The 22753-nt window shown below is 41.6% G+C and overlaps 1 protein-coding gene across 1 annotated transcript; it reads right to left on the bottom strand.

Moving 5' to 3' along the window:
• Positions 1-269: 269 nt before the first annotated feature.
• Positions 270-17735, bottom strand: pnkd (PNKD metallo-beta-lactamase domain containing). The gene is made up of 9 exons (XM_030081021.1): positions 17578-17735; positions 17096-17211; positions 13633-13745; positions 12747-12805; positions 12388-12480; positions 10351-10514; positions 6338-6424; positions 5967-6082; positions 270-4617 (listed from the first exon to the last, which is right to left on the bottom strand). The coding sequence occupies exons 1-9, from the start codon at positions 17733-17735 to the stop codon at positions 4444-4446; spliced, it is 1080 nt and encodes a 359-aa protein (XP_029936881.1). The 3' UTR covers positions 270-4443.
• Between the last annotated feature and the right edge of the window lie 5018 nt (positions 17736-22753).

Genomic DNA, 22753 nt, shown 5'->3' with positions numbered 1-22753 from the left:
GAAAGAGGCTCCCATGAGGCGGTGCTCGTAACTCAAACGCATGCAAATAAAAATGCGAGGCTGCATCAAACAAATGGGATAAATTTTAGTCAACAATCACCAGGGGGATTAGATGCTTTGGTACGAGCTCTTCCGCAGGAGTTTTTCATCTCCTCACAAAGGTAAAAGGTTTATTCCTGTGCATCCTGGCACTCCCTGCTCCAACAGGGGCTGCCTTTCTCTTGTTTTTACAAACTGACAGACAAAACAGGAACCAAAATACCCAAACATGCACGGCAATAAAACCATCTTTATTGTATTGAAATAATTGCTGCCAAATATTAAACAAATGAATTATCACAGTATAATAAGTCATTCAATATATTAAAAATAATATTCGCAATTTTGTTTTTTTCAAAGTTTTGAACCCATTAAATGATTATAAAAAAAAAAAACATTCTACCTTGTACATTGACAGAGTGCCGTAATGCCACATTCTGTTTTTCTGCCAAAGTGTCAGAAAATGTTATAATTCCAGCAACGTCGTCTTCTTAAATAGTAAAAATATGATGGCAAAACATGTGTATGCTGAATTGCTTGAATCAATATTGTCCTGAAAACCTACTGAAAACAGTTAAGCCTCCTATTATTAATTCTACTTGCTAATAAAAAAAGTCAACAGAGATTCAGTCATTTAGAGTATTGTAAATGAAACCCTTCACACACTGTGCTGTGGAAACTACCCTTTTAACCAGCTAACACTGGAAAAAAAGAGAAAAAAAAAAAAAGCAAAATTGTACATCTAAAAAAACTTATTCAGCAAAGTCATTTGGTGCATGGTTAATTAAACTTTAAGGTAAAAAAAAAAAATGGCCTTCATTGGGAAAAAATATTCTTTCATTAACTGAAGCATACTGGCAGAAATACCTTGACTTATTGTTGGAGTTTCTTCAGCAAATTTTTGAGCAAAATGCCTGTCACACTCTTTTTTCAGAGAAGAATCAGGCCACAGCAAAATCCCAGTGTGATGCACTTTTAAAGAGATAAAGTTAATTATTTCTAAATCAAAGCCCAAGCTGACAGAAATATGGCTTAAATGGATAATAAATATGCATTTGGAAACTTAAAACAACTATTCATATGAAAGCTGTTTCTCCCAAGGGTGCCAAGTATGTTCTTTTTTTTTTTTTTTGGCCATACAAAGAAATTATTTTAGTGTTAATTCTTACATAAATATAGACAGCCAACCGTATTTGTTAAATTAACTTTGCCATTAGTGGTGAAATGAAAATCAAATATTCACTATCAAATAACTGCACTCCAAAAAGGCAATGCAGACAAAGCCTGTTGGAAGGCGTAATTACTTCTTAACAGCACTGCAAATGTCAAAGCAGCGTACCAATATAGCCAGCCCTAGATTTTCACTGAAGACAAATGAACAAAAAAAAAAAAAAAAAAAAAAACAATTCTCTTGACAGTTTTTGAATTGGCCTCAAACTTAACCTTCCTGTGCAGGAAGTAGAATTAACTAATACAGTACCTCGCATGCTGAATGAACTAGTTCAGTAATTTGTGTGCAGAGCTGACAGAAAGAGAGAAAAAAAAAAAAAAATCCACTTCCGTCATCATCCTGTTATTCACAAACCAGAGATCTGGTTACCAGTATTAGCAAAATAATGGAATGCTTCACTTCCATTCTACATTATTGCGTATATTTCTACGTTAAAGGGGCAACAAGTAAGCCTCGTACTATTTAAAGCACAAAATGACCATAACACATGTGCAGGGGGGAAACAGAGCGAAAATGTGACTTAGTTGTTTCTGGCGATTCGGAGTCACAGCAGCTAAAATGATGGGAGAGGTGGAGGTATTGTGTAAGGGGAGAGGACCTCGATCAATCAGGGATGCACCTGGATGATCCTGGATTTGGTGCTGGTGCCGATACCGGACTAGAATGGAGAGTCAGTATCTGAGACTTCACCAAGGACTAATATCTAACACCGAAAGCCCTGAGTCATGTGTCAGAAATAAACAAACTGTTGAGATTTTCTCCATTTTTGGTGCACTGAAGCCTGTGTTTCTCAAATGGCAGGGGGAAGTAGCATTTGATATCAGTGGTTCTGTGCGGTGACACCAAACTCGCGTTCCAGGCCAAAGTGAAAGTGATAGATCCGGTCGGTGCTCGGTCAATACTTCAACGTGCACGATGCAATTTCATCTGACCACTAGATGGCATCGCGAGCGGCCAGAGGTTTTTTATGTGGTGTGTTTGCCACGCCATTTCCCTCTCTCTCCTCCTGTAGAAGTGTACATCACGGCGGAGCGGAGGCCAGCCTAGGACAAGCTTTACTAGGCTTCATGCCTGCGGGCTAATAGCTAAGCCAAACCAACCGTGTTTTGTTTCATGTCTTCTCATGTTATCTCTCTGACTCTGAACGTGGCCTTTTCAGCTCACTTGCCTCGGCTGTTGCACTCACTTGCTCCTTGGATCCTGCCGAGGGCTGTACTGTTAATGGTATATTAAATGAGGTTACAATTACAGCTGCAGTGATATAGTAATAGTGAAAAGGGACCATTACTGCATTCCCTGCATCTTCCTGCTGTGCCAGTGCAGTCTTGCCTTGGAGCCGGTAAACATGCAGAAAGCACATATTTGGATGCCAGGCAGGGTGGAGCTGAGGAGGGAGCGAAGCCATCAGATACTCAACTCCACACCCCAAATATCTTGTGTCGACTGTACCATAACAAGTAGAGCGCAGCATTCACTGATAGCGGCAGTGTGTGGTCATGAGAGGATCATACGAGCACAATATTAGCTGTAATATTCCTATAATATTTCTATAATCATTCAGAGGCACCTCTGCTACGGAGACCAAGCCACAGCTGTAAGAAAATATCCTGGGGGAAACAGATACCCTGTTCATTACAGAGCGGTGGTCTAACCTGTGAGTGGAGCAGTAATCTGACTTGCTACTATTAACAGTTACATAATTCGAGGATTATACTTTCAAAACTATAGTATGTTTGAAATTAGCATTGTTCTAGTCTTAAAATAGGCATAGTAACTACATACATGTCCATATCCAGTTAAAAAGCACCCAATGCAGTTAGTTGCAATTCTGTAAGAATTACAATTATAGAATTATAATTCTAGATTAATAATTAGCAGATAAATATAGATAATTATAGGTAATTAGTAATAATTATAGATAATAATTACAGGACAGAATTATAATCACGATTATAATATCATGCGAATTAATTGGCAATTATAGTTTTTGTGATAATTGTGTAGCTCTAATTCTGCCATTGTGAATTTTCAGGAACGGCAGGAAGAGAGAACTTCTTTTAATCAGCAGGAGGAGCTCGACTTTGGCAACAAACTTTGGAGAGGAGGTGAAAAAGCTGAAAAGTGACGCTAACATGACTGGTCGATATGAATTGGTACTGGTTTATATCATTACGTCTCCACAAATAACACATTAGTTTCAAGAATGTTAAGAGGCTCTAAAATTGCACAGTGCAGGTTTCAAGCTGCAGTGTGTAGCCAGAAACAGATCCACCACTCGCAGAGTTAACTTTTACTTACAGAGAATGCTCCTTCTCCAGAGCATAGTCTGCTCTAAAGTGCTGTGAAGAAGACCGCCGGCGAGACACGTCAGCATCCTCTGCAAATAAAAGTTGTTAACTCTGCATGTGGGGATCGGTTCGATGGGAGTTGCAGAGTATCTTTTAGAAACGTTTGCAACTCCATGACCATAGTTTTGTTTTCACGTCTGTCTTTCACAGCAAAGGAAGACGTGAAGACGGTGCTTCACTGCAGGCATACACCACAAGAGTGTGTCCAAAGTGTAGTGTAGTGTAGTGTAGTGTAGCGTAGTTACATCTGGGTGCCAGAAGAAGACAACTTCTGTACTGCAGGTTCAAAGTTTGGTACTTGTTACCAGCACTGACAAATTAGTATCGGTGCATCCCTAATATAGGGGGTCTTCCACTGATTGTGACCTTCACTTTGATAAATTTTATATATTTGGATGGATTTGACTATTCAGAAACTAGAAGCAATGAATGGAAATGTGAAAAAAAAAAAAAACAAATCGCTTCCAGCATTCAAACTCCATTATTGAAAGCAGGGCCAGGGACATCCTACAATACCTTCATGGACCACCAGGGGGCCAAGGACCACTGGTTGAAAACCCCTGTAAATGTTAAGGTTGCAATGCAAATGCATTGTCGCTAATAGTCGACAGAGGTGACAGATTACTAAATGCCCCTTTAACTTTTTCAAATTCTGCCCAGTTTACCTGAACAGATTCAAGCTTTAACGAGTCACTTAGGAGCTTCACTTTGTCACCGCTCTCCAAATGCACTTCACCTCTCGAACCGTCGTCCAGTAACGTATAAGTGACTTCACCCATCTGCTCCCTGTTACCTAGCAGACATCCAGTGTTGGCGCTCCCTGCACTACCTCCTGTTGTAAAGCTCTTTGCGTTTCCGCAGCTCCACCAGGACTCGAGCCCTGAACTCTGTCCAGTCCTCATCCTGGAACTGCTGAAGGCCGAGGGCCAGGTGGAGCTCAGCAGAGTGGATCCGCAGGAAAGGATTGTACTCCTTCTCTTCCCCGATGGTGGAGGGACTCTGAAAACGAAGTGCATGTCAAACAGCAGGCAATCCTTCCTCTCTAAGTTGCCGTGCAGAGTCCCTCTCCAGCAACCACAACAATCTGCAAGCCAGTCATTTATATGCAGGCCAGACTGACTGTTAGCAAATGATTCCTGCCAACATTCAAACCAGCACACCTTTGCATGTCTGCCATGATTCCCCTGCTGTGCAACTGGAGCTCATCTGAAGTGAGATTGTGACTGCTGGAGGTGAACACAAATCACATACAAATGACCGCACTGGGAGGCTCGACTGACTTACAAATGAGTATAATGGCAAATTCCTGGATAACCACAATTACAAGCAATAATAAAAAATAAAACAGGACCTCAGTGTCCTCATAATTCTACCCTTCAGTTACCAAGCATGTAATTTGTGATAAGATAGCGTGTAGCGTGTTTTGTGGGAAGCCAACGTGCATGAATAAACAGTACTGCTAAACTGACTCACTCAGAATTAAAAACAAGGATCTCTGGTGTGTGCAGACCTCTGCTTTTACAAAACTAAACTTAACCTTCCAGTGGTGGTTTAAAATTGCAAATGGAGTACTGGGGTTATAGCATCCTTTACAATTCTCTTAAAATGACTTAAAGCTGCACTTTGTGTGAAAAGAAAGTACATTTCTAAGCTGAGAAAATTGGAATATAAAAAGCATATCTGTCCTATTAGCCTGAATCGCCAAGTGGAGCTGCAGCAGAGAGGAGAGTCAATTTTCAGGTGCTGTGTATGATCCTGGTGGGAAAACTCCTTAAAGCACAGGAAGCGATGAACTGAAAGTTAACACTCAAATCGCAAACTGTCTCCTGAACAGCAGCTCCGGCCAGAGAAAACTGGACTCACCAACATTGGCTAGACTCCCTCAACACCCACACAAGACTCTCAGAAGGAGACATTTTAAATAGCGTTTCATTATCTCTGGGAACTGAAGTCATCAAAATTCAAACAGTTAGCTCTCCAAGCCATTTGGCACCGCCAACCTCGAAAATTGCCAACTGCCTCAAGTGCAGTTATTTATATATATATCTATATTTTGTTTGGTTACTGTGCCATGCCACAGAGATGACAGACAAAATCTAATCTGAATTCTGGGACAGTCAGTTCTCTAAATGCTGAACTTTTGCCGTGCTGCCCACTGTACCACAGATGAAACTCGATGGAAGCCCTAAAAAGAGGACCAAGTGGGAGGAGAGCGAGCACTCAGGCATTTGACAACACATATGCTGTAGACTGGTGATAAGCCCCTCTTCCCAGGTGCCGGATAACATGAATCCCCTTTTGGGACGGCATGCCAGAGAGGCATAACAATGACGATGCATCATTCTCACCGTGCAAAGCTTCCGGCCTCGCTGCTGCAGCACCCACTGATATTTGTTTTCCCTGGCAGCGTTGCGTGGCTCAACCTCAGCAGCAAACAGCAGGTTGTCCTCTGCATACTCATGACCTGGGGGACAGGCAGTTCACACACACATACCAATGAAAAAAAGTCTCACACTCAACAGAAGTCAGCACACAGCCCTTTACTCAACCCTAAGCAAAGACTGATGTGTAAATTGGGCAGAAAATGTGACCCTCATGTCTTCGACTGCTCCACTTTACACACAAACTAAAGAAAAGTCAATTCATGGAGCGATGCATTCACTGCTACTTAAAACACACACACAGACACAAAGTGGTGTGGACATGATGAGTTTCCTACCAGGCCATAACAGAGTATCATCACTTAAGGAGCCGACGATGTCCAGAGACGACAGCATTGTTGTGGCACTGCCTTCAAATATCCTCCCTAAGAAGATAACAAGATAAAAGATTACAACACAGACCTCACTGAAAAGCTGACTGTGAGATTTAAGAGGCCTCATTTACACATGCCATTTCATTCATTCCTTATTTAAACAATTCATCTACACTTCATTTACACTTGGCAAATGCAAGATGACAGCAGACCCAACAAACTTCAGCCTTTTGATCTTTATGCCAAATAACTTTTTTGGACATGGACAAAAGGAATCAGAGAGTTTTTAACAAATACAAGAGGGACTTTGGAAGCACCTCACTTGCACTCTGTGATGACTGTGGGTGCACTCCACTTGTACGCCAAATGTGCCTGCGGTGCGCCAGGTTGGCAGAGCTAACACCCTCCGCTGAAGCTCCCTGGGTCATGCACTGCTTAGCCCACTTGGAAGAGAGCGGCGGATCCGTCACAGAAGGACTGAACACAAAGCGCGTGTAAAAGCTGGGAAACTGTGCAGCAAATAGAGTGCACCGACTCTCTTATTTCCACGTGCATATGAATGGAAGCTTCTCAGCAGCTGTGTTTTCTTCCGCGGGCTCTTCATAAGAACTATAACTCACGTACATGTAGTCAGACTGCAGCCAGACTGTGTCTCAAGGCTCCTCCTGAGTGTTGAGATGCACTGAGAAATCAGATTTAAATCCAGGCCCAATGCATCTTGGGCGCATTACACTTTTCCTTTTAGCTATCCAATCAACTAGAGGTGCACAAAGTGGGAAAGTGTAAATGGGCTAACAGACATTTACAGGATAGCTGGAGTTTTTGTTGCTTTCCTTGGTTCCCTTACTGGTTTACGTCACTGTTGCTTTCATCAAATGTTGGCGACTTTTCCTTCATCTTGGATCTAAATGCTGTCTGAACACTACTCCTAACAAAAAAAAAAAAGAAGACAAATCTGAGCTGTAAATTGTGTAAAATGAGCTAGTTGGTAACTTTAATTGATATCTAGCTGTCTGGCAGACTGCCGCTCTTTTGCTTTGCAGGCCTCTGTTACCGCCTGACATTCTTTACTTCGCCTGGCAGCTGGAGGCTCTTGTTCGGCTTCCCGGGAGTTTTAATGTCACTTTGCTGCCTAAGAGACGACTCGTTCTGTTTAGCAGCCTGTAGCTGGTATCACTCTGTACCTGCTGCCCTTGAGGAATCAATTGTGAAATGTATTCCCTGTGAAGAATGAATACATTCGGCAAAGTACTTGGCAGTCGGTCCATTACATTAAGAGACACGTTGTGTACGAGTCAAACTCCTGGCTTGAGGGTAGGGCTGGGTGACATGGACAAAATCCAAATATTACAATATCTTTGACCAAATACCTTGATAACGATATTGCAATGTTACTGTTGGTGCTTTCATAATATATTTACACCCAAGAGATTTTTGTTAAACAATCACTAGTAATGTGGATATGATGACCAACAAGATCAAAACAAATAATTAAACAGGTTGAACAGTCTAATAAGTTCAGAAATTGCATTTCTTTGCTGTAACTCAGCATTTAAACCAAGAAGAGACATCACTTATGCCAGATTATAATATTGCAATATTTCAAGATATATGCACGGACCAACACAGTCATCCTAACATTTGTCTGCATGGCAAAGATTAACTCTGAAATCACTTGAATTAAAGAAGTAGAAGAGGTAGTTTTGAATTTAGTTTTGGGTATCCAAAGGTTTCAGAGGGATGAATCTTTAATTATTGCTACCTGAAAGACCAATTTAAAAACCAAAATAAACATATTACTCAAATAAGGACATAAAATGTAATTATGATTAGTAAAGCAGAAAGGTTGAGCGCTGCACGAGCCCTTTTCTGAGGCTGATATGCAGCACAAAGACACCTGTCACTGCATGGTGGGGAAAAACAGACCCTTGACAATGTAAGACATTTTAATACTTTTAAATGACTTCAGTTTAGATAATTTAACTTTCTCATATTTTTCAAGGTCTGACAGATACCCTTTCACTGAATCTTTGATTGCTCCTATGCACAACCAAGCACAAAGACACCTGTCACTGCACAGAGAGGAAAGAGCTCCTGACAATGTAAAACATTTTAATACTTTTAAATGCCTTCAGTTCAGAGGACTGGCACATAAACCGAACTCTCGACTGCTCTCATGGGAACTGTCGTGCATCGACAATGAACAGAATAAATAGAAACGTCAAACAAATGTGATACGAAGTCCAAATTTAAATAAATAAATAAATAAATAATCGTCTATCACGGCTTAACATTGAATGCTGTGCTGCATTTTGTCTCTCAAGAAAACTGCAATATTGTGATGCCCAGCGACTGAGAAGCCACTATCTAACCCTATCTGATCACTATCTTCACATTTTTCAGGGTGAACACGGGGTGTAGAGGGGGTCTATGTGGAGTAAGTGAGTGACAGAGAGAGAGAGAGAGAGAGAGAGAGAGATTGCATATGTACACATGTGTGTGCGTGTTTCAGGAGCTTCCCTTTTCATTAGTCAGTAGCTGCATTTACACTGAATGCGGCGCATTCCCGCAGAGCTGCGTGGGGATGTAGGCCCGTTTTTTTTTTTTTTTTTTTTTTTTTTGTGCTCCAGGATGTAGCTGCTATGAATTTTTTTTTTTTTTAAATATCGTTTTATTTCTCTGATCCACTGCTTTGTTCTTGATGCCGCCGGTCCTTCTGTTCATTCAATCTCTCGATTGCTCCCACCTATCCCTCTATCTCTCTCTCTGTCTCTCTCTCTCTCTCTCTCTCATATCTGAAGCCAGAGCTGACCTGACTGTGGTTTTCAGGAACTTTAGCCAAGGCAGAGCTACCAGACTGCTAAGCTAACAGTAACCTAACAATAAAAGCACTAAAATCACAACCTAATTCTGTGTATGACTGCATAGCGTGTTGCTGAGCCGCCCCAAAATCACCACAGGGGGTGACAGCCCGACTCAGACCAACAGCCAGCTCATCCACACCGGCCAAGTAAAATCTATGTGCTCATTGTGCTGAAACTAGGAATAATCCTGCTGATAAAATACTGTGATATCATCTCTAACAATTACTAAAAATGAAAGTTTTCTCCATGGCGGCAGAAGGAGGTCAGTCTTAACCACTTGCTGTGTGTTGGTTAAACATCTAGGAGTCATGCAGTTATCGTGGTGAGACCTGAACAAATCTGAGCTCTACACCAAATCAAACACAGACAAGCAACTTTACAACCAACAGCAGGCGCTCTCACACCCGCTTCTGATGAAGTCACAGGCAGAGGAAAACATGGTTGTGGTGCAGCACATTAGGCTTTATATTCACTGGGCACCTTCTGTTTTTAACCCCCACTAAGCCTGTTGCTGCTGCTGAACAACCACTGACAGTGTGTGTGAGGCTCTGCCCTCTCTCGCTAAAACATGAAGCAGCAGCCAGCTCTGCACAGATCCCGGTGGAAACATGGTCTGAACGCTTGTTAGAAAATGTAATGTCTTCATAAAGGTCAACCCGTAATACATTACCAAGCAGAGGCTGCGACGCTCTTCATTTCTATAATACAACATCCAGCCACCCTACTTCACGCCTGAATGAGCATCGGAGTTAAAGTGCCGAGTAACGACAGCAGAATCACTTTAATTGTGGCGTCAGAGACGATGTGCATGTGATGAGAGCGATCGGTGAGCTGTGGGCTTGTTGGTGTCAGTGAAATGATATTAAAGGAATACTCCAACATTTGGACAAAATGCCTTTTTTTCTGACCTACCCAGACTGAGACAAAATGTTACTAAAAAAAAAAATAACAACAATAGTTTTAAGACACGCTAATTTGTGCTGTATCCTCCTACACCTTCAGTGGCGTGTGGATAGATGAGGGACACAGAGGTTATAGTTTCACCATATAACTTCTCCTGACTTCTCCTGAGCTGCAGCCTGGGAGTGAAGCCTGAGGTTAAACTGTGCTCACCACATCCAGACAGGAAGACCAGGTCGCCGGAGAAGAGGCTGGAGGGAGCGCCGATGGTCCGACCGTCCAGGAGGTAGATCATGTGGCCCACAGTGTGCCCCGGAGTGAACAGGGCCTTGAACTGCATACGGCCCACTGTTATCGAGTCCCTGTGTGAGAGCGGGCTGACAACACAGGGAAAAAGAACAGTAAGTGTGTTGGATTCTCTGGTCTGGTGTAATAGGCCTTGTTCAGACTGCAGGAAAACCTGATTTGAGCTTTAAGACCGACTGTCCGCTCTGTTATTTGCAAGTGATCAGATTGGATTTGTGTGGTCCAGACAGCACTAATGTCTCTGCATGGGTTGCTATGGTAACAACGTAGGTGTCCGTTTCTACACACTGGAGATGCGATAATTTATCAACACGGAGGCATCAGGAATGGAGATCTAGCATTTCGTCCAGCGAACAATCGTGTTGTCAAGTCGCGCTGCAGAACATCTCCATCACATTTGACAAATTCAGCGATGGAGGAGGCTGATATTAATTAACGTATCCATGGTAACAGCAGCCTCTATCATGCACTTTTGTCATTCTGAACGGACGTTGTCATTGTGTATCATGTTGCGAGTGACGTAACAGACACTTTGAAATCCTATTTGAGCGTACACAGCGCCCGGACAAACACACATCTGTACAAATCCGACTAGAGTCGCATTTCAAAGCTCCTGCAGATGCGGTTTGGATCTGATTCGCAAAAATCACATTCTATGTGTTTTTTGCTGTCTAGACTTTCTAAAAATCAATCTGGATACCATCTGGATGCGATGGATTTGGGCTGGCAGTCTGAACAAGGCCAGAGACTGGGAGCACGGATCATTAAGCCTACACCAGGAAAGATTCAGCTAACAGAGATCAAATCTGATTTACGATACTTGAAGATTTGATTTGAGCTTGTAAACGATGATTTAATTCAGTGATTCGACTCTGGCCCTTTCAAATCCATTTTAGATACATGAAATTAACATGTGCAGTATTAGTAAGACTATCCCTTTTCTTCTGAAATGGGAAAAAAAGACAATTTACAAACAAGTGAGCGGGCGTGAACTTAGGAATTTAGGATTTGTGCAACTGCAAAGGAAATTTGGACCCTTTGCCCTAATTCCTCTTCATGCTTCCACAATTGATCCTGAATTGGGCTACAATCAGGCAGTGGACAGTTTTTAAACATGTTTTTAATGTGTAAATCTGACAAGCACACTTCACACGCCAACACAATGCGCTTTATATTACTTATAAGCCCCATCATGGCCAGCATCAAGTTAAGCTGATAACTGTTTAACGTTGTCCTCACCCGAGTTAAACCACAGTGAGTAAAACATCATGAGGTTACATGTGCAATACTTGTATGTAGCTCAAAGGTAAATTAATAAAGGAATAGGCTCACAGTGTTGCTGTTCTGTGAAATTTGACCCGTAACGTGACTGTCATGTGATGCTGGTTGGAAGCAAAACAATCCACATGGTGGCCGAAGTAATCCAAATACTGTTCCGCGTGTGACGATGCATTCAAGAAATTTAAGCATTTTTGGTGTTTTGGTGTGGACGGCCAACTTTTTGAAGCCTTTGTGAAAAGCCTTGTGTGGATGGAAGACAATTTGAAACAAAAACAGTGTTTTCAGATTTCTCCAGATCAGCTTGAACTTGGCCTTAGTGTTGATTTGCTCTGTCAAGTCTCGGTCGGATGTTGAAAACCACTCGTTAAATCAGCATTCATCAGTATGATAAACACATTTTTGCCCTGTGGCTTGGAAATCACCCTTCTTTCCCCGTGTACTATGACCCACTTTCTCTGAAGTAAGACAAACACATCACTGGGAGGAATTCACCACAGCATACTACACTTTATTGTCAAGTTAGCGGTCGGGTCGACCACGAATCTCCCGATGTTTTCAGCAGGACGCAAAAGCACCGACGGGGAGGACAAGATGGGATTCGGTCCAATCAAAATTATTTGATGGGAAGCGTTATGCCCTGATACACAGGTGCTGGTGACTTACTGTGTGAGGCCAGGAATGTTATCAGTTGCATTTCCATAAACTCGACAGGAGCTGTGGAGTCTTTTCAGCCCTTTGTTCCCCCCACTGTGATCCCTGTAAAACAGAACAGAGAGAAATGTCTTGAAATGGGGTTTTGATGCAAAGTGTAAAACATCTCAAAGTATGAACTATGAGCAAGTCTCTGCATGAGAGCACAACCTAATCTCCACATTTACTTCATAATGCATGCATCTACCGTATCTTTGGTATTTGGGATATTTAGCCCCATCCCCATCCCCATAAGTTTGCTATCAATATACAAGCATTCAGTTTGACACAGCGCACATTAACTCCACATTAGAATATGATGCCTCTCTCACCAGTGTTTGTGTGTGCAGAAGATTGCTTCTAACATCACGCCTTCTTCCTTGAGCACTGCCTGGAGAGTTACAGAGCGTTGTTTAGGCCTCCTGTCACCACACTCGTGTCAAATCAATACTTTCGTAACAGTTGATTCACAGCAGTGTTTCCAAAAAATGCTAATCCTGTTGTAAAATACTCCACTGCCCAAACAAAGTTGGACTAGATATTCTCCTCAGGTGTCTTTTTGGATAATGCTGCGCTTCAGTGCACGCATTCATGACAACTTATTGACAATCACGAGATAGATCTACCTCTTGAGCGTAATGCAACAAGAAAGGAACATTGTGGAGTAGAGGAAGAGTTAGTATCAGAGGAGTAATTGTACTGCTGCTGGCAGATAGGGGCCAAAGTTTCACCAGAGGCTGTTATGCAGCTGATAAAGTATTGATTGAGTTTACAGGCTTTATAAATGCTCTTTATATCTGTGGCTGTGAGTTGTTTTTTCAACTCATCATGCAAATAAAAGTAAAATTCCATTTAAGTTTGCAAACACAGGCGACTGATTCTAATGCCGGGTATTTTACAGTCAACCTGAGCATCAATTTAGCGCGATGACACGGGACCTTAACAGGCATGAAAAGGCTCCATTAAAGGCACCATGAAATGACCTCATATGACTACGACTTCCCGTAAAACTAAGTATCTCAAATGGTGCACTACATCCCACCCAAATATCTTGTTTCAACAGGAACTAGATAAAAATCAGGAAAGTCAAAGTCCATTTCATGGTGTTTTTAAATGACGTCTAGACCTACAACACATGGCTTTTCTTTCATTTAGCATGCCAGTTACGGAATAAAATGCAAAACGAAATTCCTTTCCACAGTGGGAAAAGGTATTCACCTGAACCGTCTGTGGATCTGCGGGGTCGACAGCCACGGCAACACTGGAGGCTGTGTCGATCACAAGGTAGCTGTAGTTGTCAGACAGCACGGAGATGGGAATGATTTTGATACCTGTGCACAGAAAAAAGTGATGGCAGCATCAGTATTTCATTTTGAGCACAGAAGCTAAACATGTACAGTTGAATATATAATGTACTGTCTGTACAGTAGGAGTGGGAATCACCAGAAGCCCCAAGATACAATATTACCACAATGCTTTAGTCAGAATATGACCGTACCGCAGTGGCGTCGTTAGGCCTATTTTAGGGGGGCTTCAGCCCCCCTAAAATTTTCTTAAGCCCCCCCAAATAATTTGGTGGGTTTTTTTATATATATAATTTTTTTTTTTTTTTTTTTTTTTTGTTACAAAAAAGTGCAGACAAACTCAATATAAAGATGCAAGAATATGATTTAAATAAATAATAATATAACCTGTCATCATTCACTTGAATATGATCATAAATCTGTTGGTTTCCCTTCACTTCACAGTGTAAGGTGGAGAGCGCCATCAGTGCTTTGTTATTCAGTCCGTTCCACTTGTTCGTATAGACAACGCCCACATTACTGAAAATCCAGTCCACGTTTTCACTGCTACCTTACACCCCGCCGGCATACACGGCATACGTGCTGCACACAGCCGACTGAGAGCAGCGTTAGGACAACATGAAGCAGGGATATACCGTATTTCACCAGTTAATCTCCCGGGCGTTTAATACGCAAAATCAACTTGGACCCCGGGCGTTTAAAAGAACCAGGCGGCTATTCGCTGCAGGCCTTTATTTATTTTTGCACAGACCTGCACCGGGCCATTACTGTGATGACAGTTACTGTCCAACATATTTAAGATTATGGTACACCCTTTTTTTCTAACGTTAGCTAGCTCTCTTATTTTGACAGAAAACGGAAGTGCCGCACAGTTCTTGTGCGGCTAACTGTTTACTTCTGCAAAAATAAGGTGAGTAGCCTTATTTTGGGTTACCTCAATATAATGCAAATAATCGCCCCGGCGGTTATTCAGGTGGGCGTTTAATACGCAAAATGGGTGCAGACCCCAGGCGTTTAAAAGAAGCCGGCGGCTATTTGCGGCGATTAATTGGTGAAATACGGTACACAAGTTTTTCAAGGAAGTAAGTCGTTATCACTGCTGGTAGTAACAGTTAGTTAGCTACAGCCTCCAGCTAACAGCAGAAAGCTCTATATAATTTATCAACTAGGTGCTCCCCATTTTAATAAATAAAAACCTGGCTTGCTTAGTGAATTAAATTGTTGGCATGATGTTGATTTCTGTCACTTGTTTTAGCTCTGAAAAAGGGAGCGGAGCTCCTTGATGTATCACAAATATCAGTACATAATAATGATATACTAATAATAATATCCAGACGCGGCACACTACATATCGATAATGTCCCGATGGCAAATAGATTAGTATGTCTGCCTGACATGCAGGAGACTGGCGGTTCGATTCCCGGTCAGGACAACAAGGTGTTCCTACTTTATTACCTAATTTTGTTGTTGACAAAAACAATAAAGTGATTCTTATTATTCTGCCTGTCACTGGCTAGATGAAACACACAGTGGCATTGAAGGTTTCCTAATTCTCCATTCTCCATAAAATCTCCATTGTGTTTGACTGATTGATCTTTATTATTATTGTATCACAATACAACAAAATTTTGTTTGGAGAAATCCAGTCCAGATAGCAGCAATAATAAATAAATAAAGTGCCATAAACATAACATTTAATGACAGATCTCTTGTAATGCACTTTGTAACTGCAATAATTGAGCGTGCCCCTTCTTGTTATTGAAGCACTTGTTAATTATTCACACTGGATTTCAGTTAGAAATCCAGTGTGACACATACCACCTATCTCTCTCATTCTTCCCAAAATGAAATGATAAGTAGTTTCTCACAAGAAATCATAGAGCACATTGTGAAGGAATTGAAACAGGCCAGGATGTACTCTGTCAATGAGTAGGTTAATGTGAAAAATAAGGCATTTTTAAGCCTTGTTCTAACTTTATGGGGAGATACATACACCAACTGATTCAGATTCAGATTTAAACAAGGATTTGTGTGGTATACTTTGTTTGTTGCCATGGCCTTCCTATGTGCAGTTTGGGCTCATTCTCCATTCATGCTGATAGGCAGCTGCACTTACTGATCTGAAATAGATGCCTAAAAGGCGTTACCAATATGGCCATTAAGTGAACAGCCTTGGCCTAAAAGGACTTTGATAGAACTACATGAGTGCTTTCAATTCCAGTGAGCCGCATACTAGGCCTATTGACCCTAATTAAGCATACACCCTTAATTGATTATACAGTGACTTGAATGCATTATGTTTCAAGTCTAAATTTTGATATTATAAGTCTCTTAAAAGTCCCCTGAAGCCACTATTTAAGGGGTTGTTTTTCAAAAATTTCTCATGAATATGAAACATTTCAGTCAAGGTACACCTTATATGACTTATTTAACTTTAGCTTTTATTTAAGAGTCAAGATTAGAAAGTGGAGAGAGCCAAGAGACATATATATGAGCCAAATTAGCCAAATTTAAAGAATAGACTGAAGTAAAAAAAACAAACAAAAAAAAAAACAATCTCTTGGTGGCCTAAGACTTTTACACTGTACAGTATCTTTGTTAAATCTATCCAAAAATGTTGAAAAGCAGTTTCTCAGTCTTTGTTTTCTGTCTGTGAAATTTTGTGCTTGCACGCGATCACTCACATCCTGTGCATCTCCTGGGGCTAAGCCCCCCCCTGTCCTTAAAACCTAGTGACGCCCCTGCCGTACCGCGATTTTATACACTCTGCAATATGCTGAGTATTGCAATAACATGCATTGTGACCTTTTTCTGTTGGAAATTATGTCCCCAAGGGAACATGTCAACATTTGTTTTGTCTAATAAGATAAACTTTTCATTCTGTTTTCATTCTGCAAAATGGGACTGTCAAGCAGAAAGACTGCCCAATCCTGCCATAAAACCTGTCATAAATGTCGCATCGATACTTGGCAATACGATATCCATACTTGGCTTATGTGTATCAATACATTACTGCCACACAAAATATTGCAATACTATGCTGTACCGATTCCCCCCCATCGCCTAACTGTACAGTGCACATGCATGACTCTATTAAGTTCAAGTTCATGTTGAGGTTTATTTAGAGCCTAATATCACTGTTTACATTCCCAAAGGGCTGACAACAGACAGGACCACACCTCCTGAGCAAATGATTAGTGTTTACCATCTGTGTCAGTATTTAGTGTAATCTGTTAGAGAGCTCTAATCCTGCACTACTGTGTCAGATGCAGCCCTTTCAGCCACACGGTGCATGTTGTATTATAATAAATACAATAAACAGTCATTTGAACAGCAGTGCTCTGCATGAATACAGAGGAGTGATGACTGGGGCGTACCATTGAACTCCACAGGCTGGGCTCTGGAGTGTCCGGCGGGGTAATGTTCCCGGGCTTTCCTCATTTCCCTCTTGTAGTACAGGTAGCCAAGCCAGGTCCGGGTGTAAAGCGTGTACCTGGAAATGAAGAGAACATGCTGGGCACAGGGCTGGGCACAGGGCTGGGCAGCTGCACAGACTAGTGAGGCTAGCTCAGTTAGCAGGGCAGCTGCAGCTCCAGTGTAAGTGGCTGTGTGAGGATGCTTTGATTTAATGCGTGTGTTTTTCTTGCACAACGAGAGTCAAACAGTTCAAAACGAAATCAAAGTGGCCTCGGTTGTTGGCAGACATGGTTAAAATACGCACAGACAGTTAATTTGGTCCTGGTGTTGTCTCTAAACACTGAGAGGTGCGCCGCTGGGCTGCAGAGATGCTAAGCTAGCGCGGCTAACGGGGCTCACACAGGAGAAGCTCGTCTCTCTCAGGCTCCATGTTTGTACTCACGCGATGCGGAAGAGCGGCTTCTCGGTGCGGGCCATGGTCCTGGTCAGAGCCTGTCTGCAGAGCGCCCGGCCTGCCCTCCTGAAGCGGACACATAAACACAGGACCGAGCACAGGGAGGCAGACACGGCCACAGTCACCAGCCAGTCAGGAAGCGCCATGGCTGGCGGGGCGGGCACGCCGTGACGTCAACTTACGTAAGGACAGCCCCGGAAGCTACTATCACTACTACTTTAAAAAAAAACAAAACAAAACAAAACAAAACAAAACAAAAAAAAAACTACTACTTCCACTACTGCTGACTACTACTACTACTACTACTACTACTGCTATTACTATACTACTACTACTACTACTACTACTACTACTACTACTACTACTGCTGCTGCTATTACTATTATACTACGATTACTGCTACTTCTACTGCTGCTGCTGCTGCTGCTGCTGCTGCTGCTACTTCTACTACTTGCACTTCCAATTCATTTCACTAAGAGAAGAAAGACAGCTGGCTTATTCCTCCACAGCTCTTATATAAACATTATTAAAGAGAAGTATGAGATATCTAATATTCACTAATTATGTGAGGTTTATCTTTCCATATTGAGACATATAACAGTTTATTTAGACTATTCCATTCCATGGAAATTCAGCAGGTTTATTTAATACACACACACACACACACACACACACATTTATATATATATATATATATATATATATATATATATATATATATATATATATATATATATATATATATATATATGTATGTATATATATATATCTTTAGTTAGCTGATTGGTTCTTGCAATAATATGAATTTTAACAGTTGTCCAATAGGGCTGTCGGCTGTGGAGTAACCTGACTTCTGCACAACACAACAGATGGTCCCAACCCCATTGATAAAGCAAGAAATTCCACTAATTAACCCTGATAAGGCACACCTGTGAAGTGAAAACCATTTCAGGTGACTACCTCTTGAAGCTCATGGAGAGAATGCCAAGAGTGTGCAAAGCAGTAATCAGAGCAAAGGGTGGCTATTTTGAAGAAACTAGAATATAAAACATGTTTTCAGTTATTTCACCTTTTTTTCTTAAGTACATAACTCCACATGTGTTCATTCATAGTTTTGATTCCTTCAGTTAGAATCTACAATGTAAATAGTCATGAAAATAAAGAAAACACATTGAATGAGAAGGTGTGTCCAAACTTTTGGCTACTGTATATATATATATATATATATATATATATATATATATATATATATATATATACATATTAACTAATAATTAATAAACAGTACATGCATACAACATGTGCCTGTGTAGTTTGCAAGTTTTTCCTGCTGAGTCAGCAGCAGCATGCCCAGGGTTTTCCCAGCTGCTCATCAGGAGCATGTGAAGATTTTCAAGAGTCAGCACATAACATCCCGGGCACATGCATGATCATGTTTGTAATTCCTTTCAGCAGTCAAAATATACCTATTTTAAAAAATAATTTTGGCACAGAAGGAATCATGGCTAGAACATGAGCCTGTAGCTAAACATGAGACTTTTCATCTCACACAATATGTTTTACTCAGCCTCCTATCCCACGTGGTGGTACGTCCCTTGAAAGTTTTCCCAAAATGTGTTTTTTCAATTTTTTTTCCCCCAATGAAATATCAGAAAACATATGACACCTCCAGGACACCAATGCTCTTTCTATTACACTGCGTCATATTGATGCTCAAAGTTGGTTACTGAAAAAATCATGTTGAAGAAAAAACACATTTTGGCTTCAGATTGTGACACCAAGGATGGATGTAAAATTGATTTAGTTGCGGTTTCTAACACAGCTCAAGTGTGTTTTTCAGACCTGGAAATTTCATCTGGCTCTCTCCATTAGGGATGAAATGATCAGAGCTAAAAAAAAAAAAAAAAAAAAAAAAAAAAAAAGTAACAAAAAAATGACAGGAATAAAAAAGCGTGAAACTTTGACCGACCCATACGAACTTACGTATTCATAGTATGAATGTAATAAAGGCTGAATTATGCTTCTGCGTAAGAAGAGCGTACGGGGGTTGTGCGAAGCTTACGGGGGTTGTGCGACCGCCGCAGAGCCTTGCCGCGCACCTCCCAAAAATTGTAACTACGCGGACCCTACGCAGCCCCACAAGAGCTGTGATTGGTCCACCGAAGTACATCATTTCCGGCATTTCGTTGCAACCGGCATCACATCCTGTTGTTATGCCGGCCGGCAGCGCCGTTTTTAAAACAACTGTTGTGTCTCGACTCGTTGGTTGTGTTTGAAAACTTTGGAGAGTGCTGGATCTCGCGGAAGAACGCCTGGCCGAGGAGGTGCGCAAGTACCCGCACCTATACGACTCATCCTCTATGGAAAGCCGTTTGAGCATATATTCAGATATCCTACTAGTTAACTTTTTTTGCACTCACTAGTGACACTAGTGAGTGCTACTAGTGTCACTAGTGAGGCCAAAAATATTTACTAGTGTCACTAGTGAATGCCAAAAATGCTCACTAGTGTCACTAGTGATGCCTAAAATATTTACTAGTGTCACTAGTGAATGCCAAAATACTAACTAGTGTCACTAGTGTCACTAGTAACCAAACAGAAGATTCCTATTGGTTCCCAAGTTCAAACAAACCAATCAGCTCGCTCGGTTTGGTTTCCTAGTAATACTAGTGACAGTAGTTACGCCTTTAGTCCTTACTAGTGTCACTAGATGCCTAATTTTGTTTTTTACTAGTGCCACTAGTAAGGTCAAAAATGACCGCTTGTGACACTAGTGGCATGCAATTTGACTTTACTGGTGTCACTAGTGCATGCCACTATAGCACTAGTTAGGAAAAAATGTTTGTACTAGTGTCACTAGTGAGGACCAAAAATGATCACTTGTGTCACTAGTGGCACGCCCTAGTGCCACTAGTAAAGTCAAATTGCATGTCACTAGTGTCACTAGTGGCCATTTCTGACCTTACTAGTGGCACTTGTGACCATTTTTGGTCCTCACTAGTGACACTAGTTAAAAATAAAAGGTGCGACTAGTGTCACCAGTGAGAATTTTGCGACACTAGTAAAGATTTTAGGCATCACTAGTGACACCAGTAATGCAGAGAATGCTTTAACTAGTGTCACCAGTGGTTATTTTGGGTCTCACTAGTGACACTAGTGATGAAAAATGGCACAACTAGTGTAACTAGTAAGCATTTTTGAGTTAACTAGTGTCACTAGTTGAAGAAAATGTGCGCCACTAGTGCCACTAGTAGGACTAGTGGACTGCATGCAAATGAAGAAGGCAGGATAATTATATTGATTGGTCAATGTGTTGTGAGGCCTTCAAGTGCCTGCTCTGAATTGTGATGAGCTGTTTTGAAGTATTTTGCAGCATTTTCAGGGTAAAATAGTTATTTTAGCAGTTTGCCATGACTAAAACTGACAGTTTGATTAACCCTCATGTACCCCTGGGGACATTTGTGTAACTTTGGCTTTGGTGTAACTTTGGCTTTGTTAAGGCATATGGCTTGATATTTTCTAAGGTCTTGTATTGAAATTGAAATTTTGAAATTTCAACAGACTTAAATTCTAGTCCCTGTTCAGCCAGCCACGTTTACCATGGACACACTACATCTTTGTCTGCAAACTTCAAAATAAATGTAATAAATGTAATAATTTTTAAAATTCATTCATATTTTTATCTAATGAAAAATCTGTTTCAATCTATATTTGTTGGCGTTTGACCTTTCAAAAATGCCTTTTTTTTTTCCTGCGGTCAAAACTGTTTGCTCTTGACCCACAGGAGGGCGCACCTGTAGCCTATTAGCAAGGCGGCAGCAATTCAACAGCATCAAAAAATAGCCTTCCTTATTATCTAAGCTATCTTTAAAATAAAGAACAAAAATGTCTGAACAAAGGTGTCTTACCAGTCTGTACAATAGGCCTATTTTTATGCTTGATTTGCAGTTGCTGCCATGTGCGTTTTGGCCCCATCAGATTACACCTGTCACATGTCAGTTTATTTATGTGTTTATTGATGTATTTACTGTTGGGTTGGCCCAAATCCTCTTCCTTATAATTGCACTTCATGTGTGATTCTTGAAATAATGTTCTCCTTCCTTCTCTGAGCAAAATGTAACTGGCAGAACTTATAATAAAATATGAAATAACAGCATCTAGCCAACAAAGTACAGTAAAGAGACTTATTCAGTAAAAAGCAGCGATCAGGGAGCCTCAGCTGAGGGAGAGACAATTGATTTTACTGATGGGGGCAAATTTAGTCGTGTTTTTGGAGTGTGGGAGGAAACCGGAGTGCCCGGAGGAAACCCACGCAGACACGGGGAGAACCACGAAAACTCCACACAGAGAGGGCGGGGCCGCGAGCCCAAGCCCCGCCCCCCTCGCTGTGAGGCCGCAGTGTTTCACCAGCAGCCACCGTGCCGCCCGAGGTGCACTCTTAAAAAGGACGTGGAGCTTTTCAGGACATCCCGGCTCCCAGGCTGGGCCGTGTGGAGTGCTGGAAAATAAACTGCCGACGTCCTTTTTAAGAGCGCACATTCATCTTGAAAAAAAAATCTAATCTGCCAATCATGATGAGACCTTTTGGTGTGTGTGTGTGTGTGTGTGTGTGGTGTTAGAGTGTGTAGGGTTTAAGAGGCGTGGAGATTGAAAGGAGTGAAGGGTACGGTTGTGCTGGTGTGTGTGTGTGTGTGTGTGTGTATACATGTGTGGTGTTCGTGAGTGTGTAGGGTTTAAGGGGTGTGGAGATTGAGAGGAGTGAAGGGTTGTGGTGGTGGTGTGTTTGTTTGTGTGTGTGTGTGTGTGTGTGTGTGCTAAAATGGGAAAGGATGCTGAAGGTGAAGTTGGTTTGACTTCAGCCCCGGGATCCTTTCCTCAGTTTAAGACAAAAGGTCTCATCAGGAGGAGAATTTGTTTTCAAGATGAATGAAAAAAAAAATAAAAAAATTAGGATGGGCCCGAGAAGTCCTCCTTCTACTCTGCTTTCTTCTTCTTCTTCTCCTCCTTTCTGCGGGCCTTCTCCTGCTGCTCTGCTCGCCATTCTTCCTCTCTCCTCTGTCTCTCCTCTTCCTTCCTCAGCAGCTTCTTCCTCTTCCACTGCTGCCGCTCAGCCACCTCTGGGCAGCCGTCCACTGCAGGAGAAAAGGGACAGGTGGACAGGTGG

Source organism: Myripristis murdjan, chromosome 21 (genome assembly GCF_902150065.1).
Source record: "Myripristis murdjan chromosome 21, fMyrMur1.1, whole genome shotgun sequence".
Taxonomy (NCBI): domain Eukaryota; kingdom Metazoa; phylum Chordata; class Actinopteri; order Holocentriformes; family Holocentridae; genus Myripristis; species Myripristis murdjan.
This window is presented reverse-complemented; position numbering and strand designations above follow the sequence as displayed.